The sequence below is a fragment of the Triticum urartu genome, chromosome 6, assembly GCF_003073215.2.
Source record: "Triticum urartu cultivar G1812 chromosome 6, Tu2.1, whole genome shotgun sequence".
Classification (NCBI taxonomy): Eukaryota; Viridiplantae; Streptophyta; class Magnoliopsida; order Poales; family Poaceae; genus Triticum; species Triticum urartu.
Genome location: NC_053027.1, coordinates 562,334,715 through 562,357,366, shown reverse-complemented (window position 1 = coordinate 562,357,366; position 22,652 = coordinate 562,334,715). Strand labels below are relative to the sequence as shown.

The window sequence follows — 22,652 nt, the reverse complement described above, 5'->3', positions numbered from 1 at the left end:
TCCCCAACGAACTGCGGCGGACTGTGTATTCTGCTCACTATAGGACGCATGTTATGTTGATGGGGTAACCAGTTGTGCTCCCAGATTCATGTAGTATTTCCGTCTCCAATTCTCCTTGTAAGTCCTTGAAAGAATGTATCTCGTCCATCCAGTATTGACCTCCATACTTTTTGTTTAGATGAAAGCAGGCAGTACAAAGCTGCGTTTTCTTCCCCCTGTTTGAGAACCGCGTGAATGAATGCCAGGCCCATAACGCGGGCTGGGCTGGGCTGGGCTGGGCCGAATCACCAAAGAAAGCCGAAAGGTCCAGGTGCGCGAGGGGAACGAGCTGGTCTGGTCGACAGGAGCAGAACGGCGGGGGCGGAGACGCCGCATCTCCGGCGGGAGGAGGACAAAATGCCGCACCTTCTTCCTCCTCCCCCTTCCTTCCGGGCCACATTTCCGCCAGCACAGGAGCCACGCCACGCCGAGCACAGCAGGCTAAGGCGCGACGCCACGCCGACGGACGGCGTGGCGCGCGAGGCCGTCCGGGCGGGGCGCGGGAGCGAGCGAGAGCTTCAGAGGTGCGTGCTCTAATTGTGAATGGACACAAGGTGTTTGTGATGTGGATTAGTGGAACCCATATGCCAGCTGCTGACCTGTTTTTCAATTTTCAATCCCTTAGTCTGACACACTGTCTCTCTCATATTTCTGTTAACAAATGTGTTGCACACTGAAGCATGGGGACAGGAGGGATGGCGGAGTGCTTAACCCACGCATAATCTTGGTGTTGTTCAGGGTTCACGTTCTCCTACATAAGTTTCTTATTGCTGGTCAGATGGCACTAATTTAGTTAAGGGTTATACAGTATTACAGTATACTTTACGCACTTTCAATCAATGCGACAGGATGCCTTTTTTTCTTTCTAGTTAAGCGTTGTGTATATTTTCTAATGTGATTTGAAGTTGCTTTTCTACATGATTTCTGTCGGATTTCACAAACATTGTTTAGCCTGACACAATGAAGTGACCTACCTGATAACTCTGACTATTTTTTACTTCCATGCTTGTGCTTATAAAAAACTCCATAGTAACTAGGAGTAAGAGACACATTGCATGCAAAATTAAGATAATACTATATGTTAGCCCAAATTACAGACTAGTAATTCTAGTCTAAGGGGGACAGAATATCTGGCCCGAGTAGCACACACACCAGTGAAGCACTAGTACACACACGAACAGAGGATACACGAGCAGAGTGTGAGCTGAAGTGCTCCTGTATTATACTGTACTACTTGAAGCTGGAGTGCTCTGGGGCTAGACTATGAGTTCTCGGGGAGCTGGCTCACGGACGCGCACACTTGAGAGAGAGGAGCACACGGTGAGTACTAGTTTTGTGAAGCTCAAATGGATTGCTTGATCTGTCTTATTTTACAACGATGGGATACATGCCCTTTTATAGGGTGCACTACCGACTTAAGCTGTGCAAAAACTTGCATAACTTGACAGTCAAGCCTATCATTAAATTTTATCCTGACATATTCTATCCTGGCAGCTTATCTCATCCTGTCCAGGCAGCTTATCTTGAATCTTGCAGCCACATGTTCACACCAGCTGCCTACTGCTGCTGTAAATAAGTAATACAGGATTTACTACTACAATATACATTCTACTCAGTCGAAATGACAATTGGCCTAGATTAAGAAACAATCGGCTTGGAGTTAGATAGTAGATAATTGTTAGTTCATATAACAAATAGGATGGTAGACCGGGAGGCCGTGCGTGGTACCCGTTCTTTAAGTATAATGAAATTTGGTTATACACTTATACAGCTATACTACCTGTTTTTTAAGCATACAAAATTTAGCTGGTTAACTTGCCTTCTTTTATGCATCTGAAGTTCTTGATGAGAATGGTCTTTAATACGAACATTTAGATCTCTCCATTTGCTGGAGCTGCCGGACTTGAAATACATTATCTATATTAAAACAAAGCTTCTTGTTCTTCAAGGCAAAACTACCAGTTTCTTATCCAGTATACAGAGATTAGACTGCTAAGTACTAGCGTCCCTCTACTACTGTAATGCTCATGTTATTTGCAGAATTTACAGTATTTTCTGCTGCTCCATCATTTCCATTGTTGTTTTCAGAAAAATACACAGACTCTTTTGGAGGTGGAAGTGATATATCTCCATTCTCCAGAAAGGACATGATTGATGACACGAGTGGCCGCACATTTGGGCTGTCCTGAACACACAAAAGTCCAATATGGATGCACCGTATAGTTTCATCAGGTGAACAACTCTCCACAATTGATGAGTCAACAAAATCCTTTATGTTCCCATCCTTCCATAAGCTCCATGCCTGCATTCATCATATCTCATCCCTTCAAAGATGCACATATTTACTATACTTGCAGAAATTCGAACATGTCATTGTACTTACAGAGGCTATAATGCTGGGGAAGTCTGCTTTTAGGTGCACAGAGCTGGTCTTTGAGCCACTCACAATCTCTAGTAGTAAAACTCCAAAGCTGTATACATCAGACTTGACAGAGAACACTCCGTTCAAAGCATATTCAGGTGACATGTAACCGCTGTTTGAAGCATGTCCCAGTTAGGAGCACATAACATAATTTTGGTCAAGCACAAGAATAATGTATAAAGATCACTCATGCAGTATATCACTCACTATGTGCCAACAACGCGGTTGGTATTTTCTTGCTGCTGATCGCCACCAAATATCCTTGCTATACCAAAATCAGATATCTTAGGGCTTATTTCGGCATCTAATAATATGTTGCTTGCTTTGAGATCCCTGTGAATTATCTTCAACCTTGAATCTTGATGAAGATAAAGAAGTCCTCTAGCTACACCTTTGATTATCTCGAATCTTGTTGGCCAATTAAGCATTGATTTTCTTGTGGCATCTGCTACCAATAGCATCAATTGAGGGATAATATCAGTTATTCTGGTTGATTTCATGACTTTCTGAAATTGGCAATACGTAAGCAGAACATACCGAAAAGCATGGCATCCAGACTTTTGTTAGGTAAGTATTCATATATTAATAGTTTCTCATCTCCATGGATGCAGAAGCCGAGAAGTCTAACCAAGTTTTTATGCTGCAACTTCGCAATGAGTATTACTTCATTTCTGAACTCCGGTACCCCCTGGCCAGAACCCTTACTAAGCCTTTTCACAGCAATTTCTGTACCATCTTCTAACATTCCCTGGACACATCCATTTTTAGGTCAAACAAGATGGAAATACAGTTATGTTCGTCGATAAGATAAAAATTCACGTTACCTTGTAAACACTGCCAAAACCTCCATGTCCAAGCTTGTTGGAGTTAGAGAAATTGTTTGTTGCAAGTACAATTTCTTTGAAGCTAATAGAAGGATACTTTAAGTTTCCGTCGCAAAGTTCAAATGAAGTGCTCGAAGTTCCTGACATCAGCTTCTTCCAAATATTCTTGTTTCTTTGTTTGCCTATCAGGAACATTGATGCAAACATTATAATAAAGGAACATAGCACATAGAAATATGGAATAGCCTTGGCCTGCACAATCATGCTCAAGGGAAATACACGGAGAAAAGTATGGAACTGTGTTCTACCTCCCAAATAGCAGATCCAAACAAGGCACACCCATATGATTATGAGCAAGGTTGACACGATTGGCAGTGTAATTTTTAAGACAGTGCTCTTCCGCTTTTTATCTGCCAAAATTTAGTCTGTAAGCAATTATGATTTGAAGATTTTATAAATAGTTAGTTTCACAAGCCAAATACTTCTTGCTAACTCCTGCATGCTCATATTTTCATTCCGAATCCAGTTGCTGCTAATCTGCACCCTCCAATTGGATAAACTGTTATGTTTTCATATTAAAAATATTGTAGTGATTCACAGACAGCATATATGCTGCGCCAAACTGTTCCATCATATTGACATTATCAACTCTTTACCCTCTAATATTTGCCCGCCACTACTAATTTAAACCTTACTTGTACTGACATTGTAAATGGTACTAAGGGAGATATTACTGGAGCTCCACTGTTCCCATAAAATAGAGGGTATATCTACCAACGCAAGCAGAGAAACAGAGACAGTAAACTGTACCACTCAATCCATGAACCCGGATATAGAGGTTTTGCCCTTGTCCAATGAGCTTCTCTGTGTCAATCAAATCTCCGTTCCATAATAGGCACCTAGTTTCATCCCCATTGATATCCTTGGTGCTCGTATTGGCGAAAGCATACGCTGTGCAGGAGCAGTTGCTGGTGCATTCTGCTATGCATTCATCTAAGCTTATATTCTTGACATGCAAGGACTCATGGGGAACCTTCATGCTTGGCAAATTTAAGAAGCCATCCTGTTGACCACATCTTAGTGCTTCCATCCGGTGGCATCCCTGCGAAAACCTGTGTGCCGTCCAGTCTTGCTTGTTGTTTGGCTCAAAGCCATCAATACATTTGCATGTCACAATAGGCTGCGTGTTGTCGCAGTAACCAAATGGACCACAGTAACCAAATTTGTTGCATTCCTGTTTAGGTTCTGATCGCAGGTCAGTCCATTTGGACATGTTGCTATTCCAGGTTCGTAACTTCATCTTGCCTGAGTAGTCCATCTTCAGTAGCACTAAGGAGACACTTGGTTCTGGTAGTCCAAAGGAAATGTACACCTCATCATCAATAGTATTCAGTGTGAAGTGAATTGTGGACTTGACACTCTCGACGTACCGCCCTACTAACAAATAGTTATTCCACGCTGGACTTCGCCAGTATGGTGTCGAACCATTCCATGAAAAACGCCGCAGAAACTCAGCAGGGTGTGCACCATATGAGAAGTTGCCCGGGGATGGGTCTTGGGTGTTTCTCCAAGAGACGAGCCGTTGTAGTGCATGCGTCTTGTGGGTGATCCTGAGGTTCATACCTGGAAGGAGAGTGTCGGTCGGGTAATCGAAGCTTTGCCATAAGATGATGCCCTGTGATGACCGAAGGATAAAATTCCCATTGTTATCAAGCGTGGCTTCTCCACCAGTTGCCTCTGACGATGAATTTCCTGCGGCGCTGATATTAGTCATCCAGAGAAGCTGGCCGTTGGTGTCTGACAGGGCCAGATTGGATCCGTTTGTGAAGGCCAGTGTTGCAGAAGAAGGATCAGCGATCGGCATAGCACGGTTGGCAACCCACACAACATTGTCTTTGGGTATGTTCTTGTACCATATTCCGACGTAGTAATGTTTTGTGCCGGAGCTGGACGGGGAGAAGAATCCCAGGGCGAAAGTGCCGTCGTCGGAGGTGATGGTGCTTCCAGCAGAAAGCGGCTTGTCGGGAAGAAGGCGGCTGCCGGATGATGCACAGAATGGGAATAACCAAAATGACCAACAAACAAGGCAGATGATTGTGTGTATGGGAGGGGGATCCATTGCTGTAGCGAACTATGGAACTGGGATAATGAAAGCAAAGCAGTGGATGAGTTGCCTTTGGACAATGCAAATCAGAACTCCTGGGAGAGGCAGAGTCAGTCAAGCATATTATTTGTGGCCCTTTTCTTACAGGAAGTTACTGGGAAAGTGGGAACCTTGGAAGTAGTCAAGGATATATATTTACTAGGAAGTTTGAAAATGTTGGGTTGTGGTTGTTATCATCTGGACTATGTCGGACTAGCCTTCTCAGCAAATTAGAATAGACATTTACTTTTTCTTTGAAGCGTGACTGCTTGGTTTTCTTGTTTGAATGTGCTGGTTGCTGGTACTATTTTAGTTGGATTACATATGTTTATGAACAGAGCAAACCCCTTGTTCTGGTTTTGGTATGTAAGCTTAGATGTCTGTTGTGTGTGAAACGAACCTATCTTTTGACCGTAATGCATATGAGATTGCAGTTAAATGTTAACATCAGTGGTGCAGGAAATTCCATGGTCTTCCCATTGGACTTGCATGTTTGACCATGTAAACTATAACTGGATAGGTTGTTAAGATTAAGGACACATTTTTTTTTTCTTTTGGGTTTCAGAAGAACATCATTAGACCCTGACTGGATGTACAAAGGGACCTTGTGCTTGTTTCTTAAAAATGTGAGGTCAAACTCTGTGGGTGGACTCACATATTTACTCTGGTCTTTGCAACTATAGAAGTTTGCGAGCTATGCATTTAAGTGTGCAGTCATGCCCTCGTTTGCGCCCCTAGCTTCGCAAGAAAGAGGGATTTCTTAGCAGTCTTGTGCAACTGTCTGATAAACATCACTAGACCCTGACCCGGATGTACAATGGATGTGAGGCCAAACACTCTGGGTGGAGTCACACATTTATCCCAGCTGGTCTCTGCAGGTATGGAAGTTGGCCAGCCACGCGTTCGAGTGTGTAGTCGTGCCCGAGTTTGCGTCCCTAAGCTTTGCAAGAAAAACGAAAATTTTAGCTGCCATGTGCAACTATGTATCTGAAAAGTATTCAGTGTCTTATGCTAGTCATCAGGCTATTGCAGATGTTCACAGTGCACTTCTTCCATCGCAAATGTATTACTCAGAAATGATTTTTCCACTGGATAGGAGGAGGGGAAGGCACGACCATATATACTCGTTGAGATGGCAAGGCTGGAGCAACCCTGTACAAGTTGCACGCCTGGGTATCACTGGAGCAGAGAACATATTTGGCCAAAGAAGCAAGAAGAGGAAGAATGGCTATGTAGTATGTGCACGGGTAACCCTGGCAGGAGCGGTTAATTGCCTACACTCTAGGTGGAAAGCGCAACGGGTGAGTACATCTTAGTCGGGGCGATCCGACACCGACCACGATTCTGATTCAGACTCTGGCCATGATTCCCACTCGGACCACAACTCTGACCATGACGACGATGATGACAACTCAAAGGGCGGGAAGAAGAAGCGCTCAACTCCAGAGAAGAGGGGAGTCCTGGGAGGTAATCGGTAAGAATAGTGACGAGCTTCCTAAAGTGACCATATGGGCCAGTGTGCGAGCTTCCTTTGTCCTTCAAGCCATTACTTGCTTCAAGATCATGAGAGCAAGCTTCTCTTTATGTGGTATAGGAATATTATTAAATGTAAAACTCTGTATGCATATGCACTTTTTAACTCATGTACTGTATGACTATAGACTACATACAATGAAGTCAACACAGAAATGGACGCGACACTCTGGCATTACCTGCTACGTGCACTACCAACATCAGGGGATCTGGTCTGTATTACCATCCCAGTGTGTTAAAGAAAAATGCCAACCTCCCCACAAAAAATAAACGAAAAACCTAACGCCCATACGTGTGGCATCATGCACATCGCCCACACGCCTCCATCACCACTCATTTTGCCATGTATGAACATATGACATCAGCAGAGATCTTTTTGGTTTTCGGCTTAAAAATGTTTTATCTCCTAATTAAAAAATCAAATTAAAAATCTGTTTTCACCATTAAATCCGCCTCGATGTGATCTTCAAAACTAGACCCAATGTTGATATGTTTCGACGAAAAAAAAATTCTCCAAAGTTGCCATGATGTTTACACTGTAGTTGTCATAGTGCTTAAACTAAAGTTGCCATGTGGCAATTTTAGATTGTAGAGCATGGCAATTTTAGTTTTTTTATTATGGCAATTTCAGTACTTTGACCATGAAAATTATTTTTTGTATGAACCATGGCAATTTGAAGTGCATGTATCATGACAATTTTAGTTTATGGTTCATTACAAGTCTAGTTTCTTAATTCCCCGTTTTATAATATGTCAAATTTACTTTTAAATGTAGAAGAAAATAACTGAAACATATCATGGCAACTTCAAGTAAACATCATGGCAATTCATGTGCAATAGAAATGGCAACTTTTAATCAAAAAAATCGTCAAAATATATTAATATGAGATATAGTTTCGAAGATCTTGTCACGAGGGATTTAATGGCGAAAACGGATCTTCAATCGGATTTTTCATTTAAGAGATAAAATATTTTAAAAACTGAAAATCTAAAAAGATTCTCACACGCATGCATGCGGTGACCTGGCGCAGTCTGTGTGTTATAGGACGTGTGGGTGGGTTTGGCTCTCACCACACGTGTGGGCGTTAGCGTTGTCCAAAATAAAATAAAAATGCGAACTGTCTTACGTTTTTTGTTGTTGTTGTTGTAGAAACAGGTATTGTTTTGCAAGGATGAAAAAAAAGGTGTAAACATTTGTGCTGTTTCTGAAAACAAAAATGGTTTATCTTTTTTTTTTGATAAAAAATGGTTTAAACAGATAGAGAACTGCGTGGAGTGCCAGGCCCATAACCCTGGCTGGGCTGGGCTGGGCTGTGCCGAATCATCACCAAAGAAAGCCGAAAGGTCCAGCTGCGCCCTCATCTCTGGTCGACGGGATTGTCTAAAAAAAAAATCTCTGGTCGACGGGAGCAGAGCGGCGGGGGCGGAGACGCCGCATCTCCGGCGGGAGGAGGAGGGGGAGCAAATGATGGTGGCGCAACCTTCTTCCTCCTCCCGGCCTCACATTTGGCAGCCAGTACGGGCTCAGGCGGCAGATATGGACGGGAGCAGGCCAAGACGCGCCGCCACGCCACGCCGACGGCTTAGCGGGCGAGGCCGTCCGTCCGTCCGGGTGGAGCGAGAGCTTCTCAAAGGTGCGTGCTCTAAGCCATACGACTCTCTAGTTGTTTCTTGCACCCTATTTGATGCGAATTAATGGAAGAAATCTCGCGTTGAGGTTGTCGTAGATGAATGATGCCCGTGAGCAGTGAGCTTAGAGTTGTGGGTAGAAGGTGTTTGCGGTAATGCCTGGAAGAAGAAACCAGCCACTGGCATGTTTTTCAGTTTTCCACAAATCACCAGTTGTCTTTTATCCCTTGAAAGGAACCTCTATGGTGCTCTGACTAACAGACATACTGGATGCAAAATGTCAAAATATACAATTCAACTATCCTTTTCTGCAAGTGTACAAAATTTCAATTGGTTGGTTAACTTGCTTTCTTTTATGCATCCAAAATTCTTGCTGAGAAGGGTCTTTAATGAGAACACTGAGACCTCTCCCATTTTCCGTGGGCTCCTGGGGTCGAGATACATTATTTATATTAAAACAAAGCTTCTTGCTCTTCAAGACAAATACCAGTTTCTTATCCAGTATACAGTTGTACAAAGTACACACGGCACTGCTAGGCACTAGCGTCCCTCTAGTGCTGTAATGCTCATGTTATTTCTAGAATTCACAGTATTTTCTGCTGCTCCATCAGCACCATGGTTATCTTCTGCAAAATACATAGGCTCTTTTGGAGGTGGAAGTGATATATCTCCATTCTCCAGAAAGGACATGATTGACGACACGAGAGGCCGCGCATTTGGGCTGCCTTGAACACACAAGAGACCGATATGGACGCACTGTATAGTTTCATTAAGTGAACAGCTGTCCACAATTGACGAGTCAACAAAATCCTTTGTGTTCCCATTCTTCCATAAGCTCCATGCCTGCATCCATTCTTATCCCTTTCAAGATGCATATATTTACTGTACTTGCAGAAATTTGAACATGCCATTTTACTTACATAGGCTATAATGCTGGAGAAGTCTGCTTTTAGGTGCACCGAGCTGATCTTTGAGCCACTCACAATCTCCAGTAGTAAAACTCCAAAGCTATATACGTCAGACTTGACAGAAAACACTCCTTTCAAAACATATTCAGGCGGCATGTAACCACTGTTTGAACACAGAACATAATTTTAGTCAAGCACAGGAACAATGCATAAACATGATTGATGCAGTATACCACTTACTATGTGCCAACTACGCGGTTGGTGTTTTCTTGCTGCTGATTGCCGCCAAATATCCTTGCCATACCAAAGTCAGATATCTTAGGGCTCATTTCGGCATCTAATAATATGTTGCTTGCTTTGAGATCCCTGTGAATTATCTTCAATCTTGAATCTTGATGAAGATAAAGAAGTCCTCTAGCTACCCCTTTGGTTATCTCGAATCTTATTGGCCAATCAAGCATTGATTTTCTTGTGGCATCTGCTACCAGTAGCATCAATTGAGGGATAATCAGTTATTTTGGTTGATTTCATTACTTACTGAAATTTGGCAAGACGTAAGCAGAACATACCAAAAAGCATGGCGTCCAGACTTTTGTTAGGTAAGTATTCATATATCAATAGTTTCTCATCTCCGTGGATGCAGAAACCGAGAAGTCTAACCAAGTTTTTGTGCTGCAACTTCGCAATGAGTATTACTTCATTTCTGAACTCCAGTTCCCCCTGTCCAGAACCCTTACTAAGCCTTTTCACAGCAAATTCTGTACCATCTTCTAATGTCGCCTGGACACTTGCATACTTTTAAGTCAAACAAGACGGAAATACAGTTATGTTGCTCTATAAGAGAAAATTCCACGTTACCTTGTAAACATTGCCAAAACCTCCATGTCCAAGCATGTTGGAGTTAGAGAAATTGTTTGTTGCAAGTACAATTTCTTTGAAGTTAATAAAAGGATACTTTAAGTTTCCATCACGAAGTTCAGTAGAAGTGCTTGAAGTTCCTGACATCAGCTTCTTCCAAATTTTCTTGTTTCTTTGTTTGCCTGTCAGGAACATTGATGCAAACGTTATAGTAGAGGAACATATCACATAGAAATATGGAATAGCATTGGCCTTCGCAAACATGCTTGAGGGAAATACACCGAGAATGTATGGCACTGTGTTTTACCTCCAAAGCTGCAGATCCAAGCAAGGCACACGCATATGATTATGAGCAAACTTGAAACGACTGGCAGTGTAATTTTTAAAACATTGCTCTTCCGGTTTTTATCTGCCAAAATTCAGTCTGTAAGCAATCACGATTACACATTTGCTAAATAGTTAGTTTCACAAACCAAATATTTCTTACAAGTATGAGCTACATGCACATAGTCTCGACTCTCAAGCAATCTACTTCTCACATGAACAATTGCATCACGAGTATGGTAACATTTGGGAAATACAAAACTTCGGCTTGATACTTCAAACTAAAATCCGGCAAAACATGTTTTGTTGAACTGGATGGAATGGTTGTCACGCCCAAGTTTTTTATGTAATATAGGCCCTATTTGGTTCAGTTTTTATCGACAGATTCCGTTGCCGCGCAGCAGAATCTGAACCAAAGGGCGAACCCAACAGAATCCGATTTCAGAAATCCGCTGCCAAAATCTGAACCAGAAGCTGAAGCAGCTCAGGACGTGCTTTCCAAAATCTGATTCCGCTGCGGGCCAAAATCTGAAAAAGCTGTATCAGCTGGTTTGCCAAATGAGCTACATCTTTTTCACATCAGATTTTCCACAGCTGTTTTCCCACAGCAGATTTTTCACAGCTGCTTTTAGAAATCCACAGCCGAACCAAACAGGGCCATAATCGGATGGCATAAATGACTTATGCCTGAACTTGAAGGTTTCCTTCTATAGGTATATCTTGTATATTGACATGGATTGTACGAACTTGTAGGAGCAACTACATTTTCTATCAATAGGAAATAGACAGTAACTCAAATTCAAGTTCAATGAAATATGGCTCGAACCAGGGTGGTATGATTGACATTCACTCTTCCGCCCATGTGAGTTAGGCTCACTTCCTATGCATTGACTGAGATCAGATATATATTGAATTATAGACTTTGGACCAACTGTGTTGGTGGCTGGCCAAATCTTTGCGGACACCTCAGGTGTCTGAAACATGTATTAGAGTCTGTTCCTTGATAATTATTCAGATAGAAATGCTTTACATGATCTGGGATATTGCCAACCCCTGCATGCTCGTATTTTCATTCTGCATCCAGTGGCTCCTAATCAGCACCCTCTAATTGGATAAGCTATTATCTTTTCGTATAAAAAAAGATTGTAGTGATTTACAGACTGCATATATGTTCCACCAAACAGTTCCATCATAATGGCATTATCAAGTTCACCCTCTAATATTTCTCCGTCACTACTGAGTTAAACCTTTCTTGTACTCACATTGAACATAGAACTAAGGAGGTTATTGTTGGAGCTCCACTGGGCACACAAATAGAGGAGTATATCTAATAAAGCAAGCAGAGAAACAGAAACAGTAAACTTTACCACTCAATCCACTAACTCGGATATAGAGGTTTTCCCCTTGTCCAATGAACTTCTCCGTGTCAATCAAATCTCCTATCCATAATAGGCACCTAGTATCATCCTCATCGATAGCATTAGTTCTCATAGTGGTGTAAGTATACGCCGTACACGAGCAGTTGCTTGTGCATTCTGCTATGCATTCATCTAAGCTTTTATTCTTGACATACAAGAACTGGTCGGGAATCTTCATGGTTGACATATTTAAGAAGCCATCCCCTTGACCACATCTTAGTGCTTCCATCCGGTGGCATCCCTGTGAAAACCTGCGGGTCGTCCAGTCTTGTTTGTTGTTTGGCTCAAAGCCATCAAGACACTTGCATGTCACAATAGGCTGTGTGTTGTCACAGTAACCAAATGGACCACAGTAACCAAATTTGTTGCATTCCTGGTTAGGTCCTGAATACTGGTCAGTCCATTTGGAGCTGTTGCTATTCCAGATTTGTGTCTTTATCTTGCCTGAGTAGTCAATCTTCATTAGCACTAGTGAGACACTAGGTACTGGTAGTCCAAAGGAAGCGTAGATCTCATCACCAATAGTTTGCAGTGTATAGTAAATTGTGGACTTGATACTCTCAACATACTTCCCTACTACCAAATTGTTATTCCATACCAGACTTCGCCGGTATGGTGCTGAGCCATTCCATGTAATACGCTGCCGAAACTCATCAGGGTCTGCACCATATGAGAAGTTGCCCGGGGATGGGTCTTGGGGGTTTCTCCAAGAGATGAGCTGTTGTAGTGCATGCGTCTTGTGGGTGATCCTGAGGTTCATACCTGGAAGGAGAGTGTCGGTCGGGTAATCGAAGCTTTGCCATAAGATGGTGCCATGTGATGACCGAAGAATAAAATTCCCATTGTTATCAAGCGTGGCTTCTCCACCAGTTGCCTCTGACGATGAATTCCTTGCAGCGCTGATGTTTGTCGTCCAGAGAAGCTGGCCACTGGTGTCTGACAAGGCGAGATCGGATCCGCTTGTGAAGGCGAGTGTTGCAGAAGAAGGATCAGTTATCGGCATAGCACGGTTGGCAACCCACACAATGTTGTCTTCGGGTATGTTCCTGTACCATATGCCGACGTAGTAATATTTTGTGCTGGAGCTGGACAGGGAGAAAAATCCCAGGGCAAAAGTGCCATCGTCGGAGGTGATGGTGCTACCAGCGGAAAGCGGCTTGTTGGGAAGAAGGCGGCTACTGGATGATACATAAAATGGCAATAAACCAAATGACCAACAAACAAGGCAGATGATTGTGTGTATGGGAAGGGGATCCATTGCTGTAGCGAACTATGGAACTGAGATAATGGAAGCAAAGCAATGGATGAGTTATCTTTGGACAATGCAAATCAGAACTCCTGGGAGAGGCAGAGCCAGTGAAGCATTTATTTGCGGTGCTTTTCCCACAGGGAACTAATGGGGAAGTGGGAACCTTGGAAGGAGTCAAGAAGAGATATTTAGGAAGTTTGAAAATGTTGGGTTGTGGTTGTTATCATCTGGACTATGTCGGACTACCCTTCCTCAGCAAATTATAATAGACATTTACTTTTTCTTTTAGGTGTGACTGCTGGGTTTTCTTGTTTGAATGTGCTGGCTGCTGGTACTATTTTAGTTGGATTACATATGTTTATGAACAGAACAAACCCCTTGTTCTGGTTTTGGTATGTATGCTTAGATGGTTTTTTTGAAACGAACCTATCTTTTGACCGTACACATATGAGATTACACTTAAATGTTAACATCAGTGGTGCAGGAAATTCCATGGTCTTCCCATTGGACTTGCATGTTTGACCATGTAAACTCTAACTGGACAGGTTAAAAACAGGGACAGATCAGCTCATTAAGCAGGACACAATTTCTTTTCTTTTGGGTTAACATCATTAGACCCTGACTGGATGTACAAAGGGACCTTGTGTTTGTTTCTTAAAAATGTGAGGTCAAACTCTGTGGGTGGACTCACATATTCGTTCTGGTCTTTGCAATTATAGAAGCTTGCCAGTTATGCATTTAAGTGTGCAGTCATGCCCTCGTTTGCGCCCCTAGCTTTGCAAGAACAACTGTCTGAAAAGAGCATATCACCTGAAAAGGATGTTTAGCTCGCTATGCGTTTATGTTATTGCCGATTTGCTCACAGTGCATTTCTTCTATCATAAATTTATAACAGAAATGTTTTTTGCACTGGAGGAGGTGAAAGCACAATCATATACTTGCTAAGATGGCAAGGCTGGAGCAACTCTGTATAAATTGCACACATGGGTACTCCCTCCGTCCGAAAATACTTGTCATCAAAATGGATAAAAGGGGATGTATCTAGATGAAAGCACAATCATATTTAGTTCTAAATACATCTCTTTTTATCCATTTTGATGACAAGTATTTTCGGACGGAGGGAGTAACACTGTAGCAACTCAAAGGTAGTTACAGCAGATATTCTTATGCTCAACTGACTGGGACATCGATCTGCAAGTTATCATCTGACCTTGTTTTGCTGACGCATATGGCACTAGAACTACCACTTGCTTTCTTCAGCGAATGTCCAGAGTACTGATAAGCTCATTTTGAGAAGTGTAAAACTAATAACTATGTTCATCTAGCACTGCAGCCATGGCATAGCTGACTCTCTAGCTTCCGAGATTGTTCCTGGCAACGGGCATGGGTTTACTGCAGACTGACAAGTGGTTATCTACCCTTTGTGTAGGATATTCCAAATGAGTACCAAATGACACGAGTCTACGGTGGATCTCTCGACCTATGGTGCTTAGGTCTCTCGATTGGGTACAGATACAAGCTAGGGTTTCAGCAAGAAAAGGGGATCGGGAGAAGGAGCCGGGAGGTGGGAGAGAAGATACACACCCAAAGACGGTCCGTTCTGTCCGGTGATCTATCGATACCCACCACATAGCACTCGCAGCTGTTAAGTACCACTCACTGCCTCCACTCCCGGCTGATGACGCACATTGGGCTTGGCACCCCTCCTGGGCCGTTCCGGTTAGGCTTTGGCAGTCACGGTAATTGCTCCGTGACGTTGCAGCTAGCTTCGTCACTATGTGGGGCCTGCGTTCGGGTTGGGGTTAGTTGAAATGTTTCACAGAGTTTGGTGGACGCAGGTACGGAACTACGGATAGGCGGTGGCTCTGCTCTACTAGCGCCTCCATGGCTTGTAATGAGCTGATTTGACATGAATTGATGCTTAGTTCCGATAGTTGCTTAGCTGCCTTGTTCTATTTCGTTGGTTTTGGGGACGATTTGATGCCAGTTTGTTCGGGGACATGCATTTCATCGTGGCGTGCATCTGTAATAATGAAATATTATCAAGGTTCTATTTTCGGATCGCATTTGTTCATAAATTTTCATGTGGCTTATTTAATCGCTCATGGACATTCTGTTATATGTACAGGCCATGTGCGCTTGTGGAACTTCACATGCTTGTCCATATAAGTTAGTGCATTGATTCGTGCAGTGTTTGAGTCCACGACCATGTCAATTGCCGGTACTGGATCTGCCTCGTTTCATCTGCCCAACTCTGAATGCTTTTATGTAAAAAATGAATGCTCAACCTCACATGCTTATATGCTTGCTTTGGTTAATTTCGGTTGGATGCTAGACTTCGCGTTGTGTCTGGGTTGATGTTTAGTTAGACTGCCGGTGAACATTTTTCTGCTGGACTCTTTATGAACATAAGTCCCCTCAGCTGACATTTGTCACATGGTATTGTTTGTATACAGATACAGAGCACTGCATCGTGGGTGTCTGTCTACATGGATCTGTCCTTTGGCCATCCAGTTGCGCTGTTTATCATAGCCCTATAACTCTGCTGGTACCCTGCTGCGTGATGAACCAGAAATCGCTCCTATCATGAACCGAATTGAGCAGTACAATGGCCGTTTTGCTGGAGTTCCTCACAGTATGATTCAGGTAAACCTGCCATGTCTTCTGGATAAAACTCTTCTACATATACCGAGTGCCGTTGCTGTCTTGATTACATCAGTGGAAAAGGCCTAAGTGCCCGTACTTAGCCTTTTTCTCTTGGCTTCTTTTGTCATGTTTAGATTGGTGGCGTATTTTCAGATGAAATGTCACTTTACCTCTGAAACTAGAACTAAACAGAGAACTCCTATTAATTTATCTAGTTCAGTCTATAGAAGCAGTTATATTAGCTCCACATGCCTGTTCAGTCCAGTGTCTTAAAAGTTGCAACAGCAACCCTTCGAATCTGCTTAGAAATAAATCCATTGAATGAGAGTGAATGTCTACCAGAGTGTACAATTGGAACCCAGTTGATGATATACTGTAGTCACACCTAACTAATTGAGCCATATAAATTATCAGAGGCCGTTCTTGGTGAGTTGGCTTCTGCAACATTAGTTGAGCTGAGAGATTATGTTACAATGTTACTAATATGTTTATATATTAAATAGTCTTCACTGTAACAGCAAAGCTTCTGTCCAGCTAGAAAGTTTGCACCCATCCATGTTAGTACGTATATCATTAACTTGATAGAAGCACAAGTATGCATAACCCTCATCATACTGCAAAATTCATGCTCTTTAACTTTAACTGGTTGTTATACACCACAAAATGGCAATGTCAAACACATAACTAGTTTTCTATCTGGAACTGAGCGTGCTCAGCAACATCTTATATTATGGGACGGAGGGAGTACATGACTTACTCTACACTTTTACAATAATATGTTCCAAGGATATTCAGCATTAAAAACGTACCAGCAAGTTGATCAACCACTCACCAACTTATTACAAATACCAAAAGTAGTGCATACAACACAAGCCACATTCTAATTTTGCTGTGAGACGATGTCCATGCAACAACAAAAAACTGCTCGATTTCTCATGTTAAGAGTTCTCCAAAAGTTCTTCCTATGTTTTTTTCGAAAATGAGGAAAGCCCTGGCCTCTTGATGAAAATTCTTTATTACTCAAAGTATCTTGGTCGAAAGAAATACGAGTAATATAGTTGTAATTTCATAAGAACCCCGGAAGCATATTCATCCGTCGTACTTTACCTAGGATTTAATTCATGCAAATTTCTCCAAAATCTAGGGCCCTAAACTTATATTTAATTGCAATTGTTGTCACGTTGGCCTTCATGGGTTGGTGGCAAGTTTAATTAACATGGGTTGTTTTCTTTCTATGTCCTTGTTTGAAGTTATCTCGACATTCATGTATCGAGACTCCCGAGAACTTTGCCGAGAAGACCAACGTGGTGTGGGAGCCATCCAAGGATTTGAAGCACCTGAACTTGAAGTTGCTGGTGATCTGGGGGTGCGAGGATGAAGACAAGGTGACAAACTATGTAAGGCTTGTCATGGAACAAGCTGTGGGGCTGTTGATAATCAAGCTGCAGGGTGAATTGCCATGCAGGCACTGCAACGCCACCAACCTTGACAGATCCAAGGCGGAGAAAGCTAGCCGGCACCGGATTAAGGAGCGACTGGCGCATGGATCATCCTCATTTCTGGAGATAATTATCTGATATGTCAAGGAATGCTGGTAGTATCATAACGCTCACAGGCTTGCAGGAGCTAGAGCAATGACTCTGCGAGGCACATTCAGTAGTAATTTTGATTTCTAGTTATTGATAGCTTAAAAATACTTGGTTGGTGTGGACCTTCCAGTCTAGCTAAATTATGTGTGTACTGTCATCTGACCGCATGCTTTTCTCTTTCAGTTTACGGAGTAATTAATTGCCTATTTGTCCACCTAGCATATGCTGATTTGTTTGCCCTGGGATATTCAAATATTTGACTTGTTTCTTTTTTACTGGAAAAATTCCTGACTAGTCGTTGAGGCTCTCTCTTTTCAGAATGCGTCTTTGCCGCCTTGCCTGGACCCAAATTGTGGTCTTTGGGAAACATTCCAGTAATAGACTTTACTTTCTGAATTTATCACTATGACCGAATCAATGGAAGCGAAGGTGGACTGCGATGACCGTGTAGGATAAGAAAATTGTGCACCTTTTTGTTTCCATCTTATATGCTCAGAAACTCCTGCCGTATGCTCAGTTCAGCCAGGAGGGTCAGGTGTCATTCAAATTCTTGACGAGTTCTCTGCTTGGAATGTGACTGACTGAAAATGGTGCAAATTAAATGAGTTCTGCCCTTTTATATCTGACTGGAAGCCTATCACTGCAGCTTGATTCAACGTATTGTTACATTTAGCCAGAGATATATCTTCTCTCAAAGGAACACCAGAAAATTCTCCAACACGAGCATCTTACGTTGTTACATTGTTGAAAATCTTCGGTCGTCCTCCATCGTGCATAGTTGGAGTCACCATCATTCTATTGACTGTACCCCCAACTGAAGGAGCGCCAACAATATGCATGAGTTAGCTCATTGTTGCATGCACCAATGATGAATACATTCATCACCCATTAGTTCATCGATGGTTGGCACTCTTCTTTTTTCACGCCTCGAATAAATTTGCAGCTCCAGCAGGAACTTGTACCACATCAATATGCCAACCTGCGCCAGCGGAAAAGAAATCTCTGCTAATTGATTTTGGGATGATCAGAGGATTTACACTACCTATATTACATTACAGGGGAGGCAGATTTGTCTAGACTGTCCAGAGCCAACTAAAGAAACATAACTAAGCGCCCAGCTTGTATAACCTGTCAAGCAAAATTTCCTTTGCTTTCCGGAACAAATAAAGCCATCTAAGAGAGTAACAGGTGAAGCATAACAAAGTCCAAGTCCAACTCATCCAAGAGGAAGTTGTCATGAATATATATGTTTAGCTAATAACGCATGAAACTTTGTTACCAACAACAAAATGACTACCAATGACATGTGCAGTTCAGAACCAGTTGCTCTTGCAGGGGGTTTGGCAGCTGAAAACGGTGCGATAGGGAGTAATTGATACATTGTTTGGCCGGGAATTTTCGACTATATAATGTTGGCTATAGATAATGTGGCAACAAGATATAGCCATCAGTTGGCTCTATTATTGTCCTTGCCCTTGCTCTTATATGCATGTCGATTGGCTTCCACGGTTGCTTCCATGTTTCATTGTTTTTTATAATGTTTCATTGTTTTTAATAATGTTTCGTTGTTTTCCTGTAAGTGGTTATGTGATTGGTAGAATGCTGATTTTAGTGTTCACCACTAGTGTCCTTTCATTCAGCGCAAGGTTTTTATGAGGCTAGTGAACTGACGTACGTGAGGTGTAATGTTCCACATTTGTAAACTTGTGTACCACATATTCCGAGAGCTCCATGAATGTATTGATTCACCAAATAATGGTACGCCAATAAAGCCAAATTGCCAATCGTGATACTCCCTCCATCCTAAAATTCTTGTTTTAGATTTGTCTAAATACGGATGTATCAAGTCATGTTTTAGCATTATATACATTCATATCTAGACGAATTTAAGACAAAAATTTTGGGACGGAGACAGTACGTTTTTATGTGTAGATGTGCTAGACATACGTTTTTATGTTGGAGTGCGACGATAATGACCGTCATGGATTTGCAGAAGACGTGGAAGATCCAACCTCCTGTTGAAGGGTGGGTTGGAGTTGGCCCCAGATCTGGCATTGAAGAGGCTCGGAGGGCTCCTCCGACCAATGTTCTTTATCGGACTAGATCCAGCCTTCCGGGGTTGGCGGCTATCGTGGCTTGTTAACAGCACAAGGTGTGGACCAACTTTTGGTGCTCTCCTTCTCCAGTGACGGCGAAGGTCGTGGGTGCTTGATAGTTGTGGCAAGGGCGGTATGTAGCAATACAACCGCTTGTATCCTCCTTTGTTTTCTGTTGCATGTATATATTTCATCTCTGTATCATTACTATTATGAATACAAGTACTGTATGCCTATGGGTGTACATCTTAAAAAAGAAAAAATGAAGGCGTAAACAGTTGTTCTATTTTTTTTCCAAAATAAAGGTTTAAACAGTTTTTTAGTGGATCTTTTTAAACAGTTGAGCAGCATGAAACAGAGCGAGTGAGCATGCAGTACAAAACTGCGTTTTCCCTTTTTTTTTTTAAATAAGAAACAACTGCGTTTTCCTGAGAACTGCGTTTTTTTTTTGAGGAAATCCTGAGAACTGCGTGGAATGCCAGGCCCATAACCCTGGCTAGGTTGTTGGGCCGTGCTGAGCCGAATCACCAAAGAAAGCCCTTGGGCCCTGGTCCAGCTGCGCTGCGCCAGAGGATTGCCTAAAAAAATAACTTCTTCTCAAAAAAAAAAAAACTGCGCGAGAGGAAGGAAGGAGCAGAACGGTGGGGGACGGAGCGCCGCATCTCCGGCCGGTGGAGGAGGAGGAGGAGAAAATATTGGCGGCTTGGCGCAACCTTCTTCCTCCTCCCCCACCCACTTACCGGCCTCACATTTGGAGCCAGTACGGGCTCGGGCGGCAAATATGGACTGGGAGCAGACCAAGACGCGGAGGCCGTCCGGGTGGAGCGAGAGCTTCTCAAAGGTGCGTGCTCTACATGCCAATTGAGCCATACAACCTATGCCCTTTGGCCTTTGTTACGGGATCTCGAGCCGAGGTGTCCTCGGTTGGTGCCCATGAGCAGTGAGCTAGAGTGGGCACAAGGTGTTTGTGAAAATGCTAGTGGCATATTTTTCAGTTTTCACAAATCAGCTTATCCTTTCAAGTTTGAATGCTCCCCTGAAAGCTTATTTCAACATATTTCAAAGAGTGGCACTACGTTAGTTGATCAATGTCTCGTTCAAGCGGCGTGTGGTATTTATCGGAAACCCAAAAAAGAGGCGACACATAACCTTGGTATTGTTAAGGGTTCACATTCTCCTACATAAGTTTCTCATTTCTGGACCGGTGGCACTTGCTTAGTTAAGGGTTATATTGTATACTTTAAGCGTTCTGGATCAGTGCTACAGGATGTCTTTTCTTCCAGGTAAGCATTGTGTATATTTTGATACAATAAGGTGACATATCCGATACCTTTGACTATTTCTTACTTCCATACTTGTACTTAAAAAATGTTCCATAGTAACCAAGACACAAATTGCATCCAAAATTAAGAAATATAGAGTCCTACTATCCTTCTTTAAGGATACAAAAAAAAACTGCTTAACTTGCCTTCTTTTATGCATCCAAAATTCTTGGTGAGAAGGGTCTTTAATAAGAACATTTTGACCTCTCCCATTTTGCCGTAGGAGGAGTTGAAATACATTATCTATATTAAAACAAAGCTTCTACTTCTTCAATACAAATGCAGTTTCTTATCCGGTATACAATTGTAAAAAGTACATACAAATATGCAGAAATTAGACTGCTAGGTGCTAGCGTCCCTCCAGTACTGTAATGCTCATGTTATTTGCAGACTTGGCAGTATTTTCTGCTGCTCCGTCAGTACCATAGTTATCTTCTGCAAAATACATGGGCTCTTTTGGAGTTGGAAGTGATATATCTCCATTGTCCAGGAAGGACACGATTGATGACACGAGTGGCCGCGCATTTGGGCTGCCTTGAACACATAAGAGTCCGATATGGATGCACCGTGAAGTTTCATTAAGTGAGCAGCTCCCCACAATTGACGAGTCAACAAAATCCTGTGTGTTCCCATCCTTCCATAAGCTCCATGCCTGCGTCCATTCTTTACCCTTTCAAGATGCATATATTTTCTATACTTGCAGAAATTCGAACATGTCATTTTACTTACATAGGCTATAATGCTGCTGAAGTCTGCTTTTAGGTGCACAGAGCTGATCTTTGAGCCACTCACAATCTCCAGTAGTAAAACTCCAAAGCTATATACATCAGACTTGACAGAAAACACTCCTTTCAAAACATATTCAGGGGACATGTAACCGCTGTTTGAACACAGAACAAAATTTTGGTCAAGCACAAGAATAATGCATAAAGATAATTCATGCAGTATATCTCTTACTATGTGCCAACGACACGGTTGGTATTTTCTTGCTGCTGATTGCCACCAAATATCCTTGCCATACCAAAATCAGATATCTTAGGGCTCATTTCGGCATCTAATAATATGTTGCTTGCTTTGAGATCCCTGTGAATTATCTTCAGCCTTGAATCCTGATGAAGATAAAGAAGTCCTCTAGCTACCCCTTTGATTATCTCGAATCTCATCGGCCAATCAAGCATTGATTTTCTTGTGGCATCTGCTGCCAATAGCATCAATTGAGGGATAATATTAGCCATTCTGGTTGATTTCATTACGTACTGAAATTTGTCAAGATGTAAGCAGAACATACCAAAAAGCATGGCGTCTAGACTTTTGTTAGGTAAGTATTCATATATCAATAGTTTCTCATCTCCATGGATGCAGAAACCTAGAAGTCTAACCAAGTTTTGGTGCTGCAACTTCGCAATGAGTATTACTTCATTTCTGAACTCCATTACCCCCTGGCCAGAACCCTTACTAAGCCTTTTCACAGCAATTTTTGTACCATCTTCTAATGTCCCCTGAGCACTTGATACTTTTAGTTCAAACAAGAGGGAAACACTGTTATGTTGCTCTATAAGAGAAAATTTCACGTTACCTTGTAAACATTGCCAAAACCTCCATGTCCAAGCATGTTGGAGTTAGAAAAATTGTTTGTTGCAAGTACAATTTCT

At 42.3% G+C, this 22,652-nt stretch overlaps 4 protein-coding genes and 1 long non-coding RNA gene across 10 annotated transcripts; 2 read left to right on the top strand and 3 right to left on the bottom strand.

The window, feature by feature from the left end:
* The first annotated feature begins 461 nt into the window (after positions 1 to 461).
* On the top strand, positions 462 to 3,371 carry LOC125515439. Its single transcript, XR_007287011.1, has 4 exons — positions 462 to 563; positions 2,128 to 2,271; positions 3,073 to 3,142; positions 3,230 to 3,371. It is a non-coding gene; the product is annotated as an uncharacterized LOC125515439 (long non-coding RNA).
* Positions 555 to 5,632, bottom strand: LOC125515438 (G-type lectin S-receptor-like serine/threonine-protein kinase B120). Of its 2 annotated transcripts, XM_048680907.1 has the most exons (7): positions 4,096 to 5,632; positions 3,594 to 3,695; positions 3,286 to 3,467; positions 2,999 to 3,209; positions 2,669 to 2,906; positions 2,423 to 2,573; positions 555 to 2,341 (listed from the first exon to the last, which is right to left on the bottom strand). In XM_048680907.1, exons 1-7 carry the CDS (start codon positions 5,402 to 5,404, stop codon positions 2,039 to 2,041), a joined length of 2,496 nt encoding a protein of 831 aa, XP_048536864.1. In that variant the 5' UTR covers positions 5,405 to 5,632; the 3' UTR covers positions 555 to 2,038. The 2 variants fall into 2 exon arrangements, with proteins under 2 accessions (XP_048536864.1, XP_048536863.1); XM_048680906.1 differs by having other exon boundaries at positions 3,286 to 3,695.
* A 2,702-nt stretch (positions 5,633 to 8,334) lies between these two features.
* On the top strand, positions 8,335 to 17,850 carry LOC125515436. Of its 5 annotated transcripts, XR_007287007.1 has the most exons (5): positions 8,335 to 8,595; positions 14,777 to 14,940; positions 15,476 to 15,568; positions 15,804 to 15,993; positions 17,244 to 17,850. XR_007287007.1 is itself a non-coding variant. In XM_048680904.1 (3 exons), exons 2-3 carry the CDS (start codon positions 15,934 to 15,936, stop codon positions 17,568 to 17,570), a joined length of 387 nt encoding a protein of 128 aa, XP_048536861.1. In that variant the 5' UTR covers positions 8,335 to 8,595; positions 15,804 to 15,933; the 3' UTR covers positions 17,571 to 17,850. The 5 variants fall into 5 exon arrangements, 1 of the variants encoding a protein (XP_048536861.1); XR_007287008.1 differs by lacking the exon at positions 15,476 to 15,568; XR_007287009.1 differs by lacking the exon at positions 15,476 to 15,568 and having other exon boundaries at positions 14,777 to 14,954.
* LOC125515437 (G-type lectin S-receptor-like serine/threonine-protein kinase B120) lies at positions 8,611 to 14,770 on the bottom strand. Its single transcript, XM_048680905.1, has 6 exons — positions 12,048 to 14,770; positions 10,357 to 10,538; positions 10,068 to 10,278; positions 9,739 to 9,976; positions 9,511 to 9,661; positions 8,611 to 9,433 (listed from the first exon to the last, which is right to left on the bottom strand). Exons 1-6 carry the CDS (start codon positions 13,354 to 13,356, stop codon positions 9,131 to 9,133), a joined length of 2,394 nt encoding a protein of 797 aa, XP_048536862.1. The 5' UTR covers positions 13,357 to 14,770; the 3' UTR covers positions 8,611 to 9,130.
* Positions 17,851 to 21,092: 3,242 nt separating the features above from the next.
* LOC125513025 (cysteine-rich receptor-like protein kinase 10) lies at positions 21,093 to 22,646 on the bottom strand. The gene is made up of 5 exons (XM_048678068.1): positions 22,577 to 22,646; positions 22,289 to 22,499; positions 21,958 to 22,198; positions 21,730 to 21,880; positions 21,093 to 21,652 (listed from the first exon to the last, which is right to left on the bottom strand). Exons 1-5 carry the CDS (start codon positions 22,610 to 22,612, stop codon positions 21,350 to 21,352), a joined length of 942 nt encoding a protein of 313 aa, XP_048534025.1. The 5' UTR covers positions 22,613 to 22,646; the 3' UTR covers positions 21,093 to 21,349.
* Between the last annotated feature and the right edge of the window lie 6 nt (positions 22,647 to 22,652).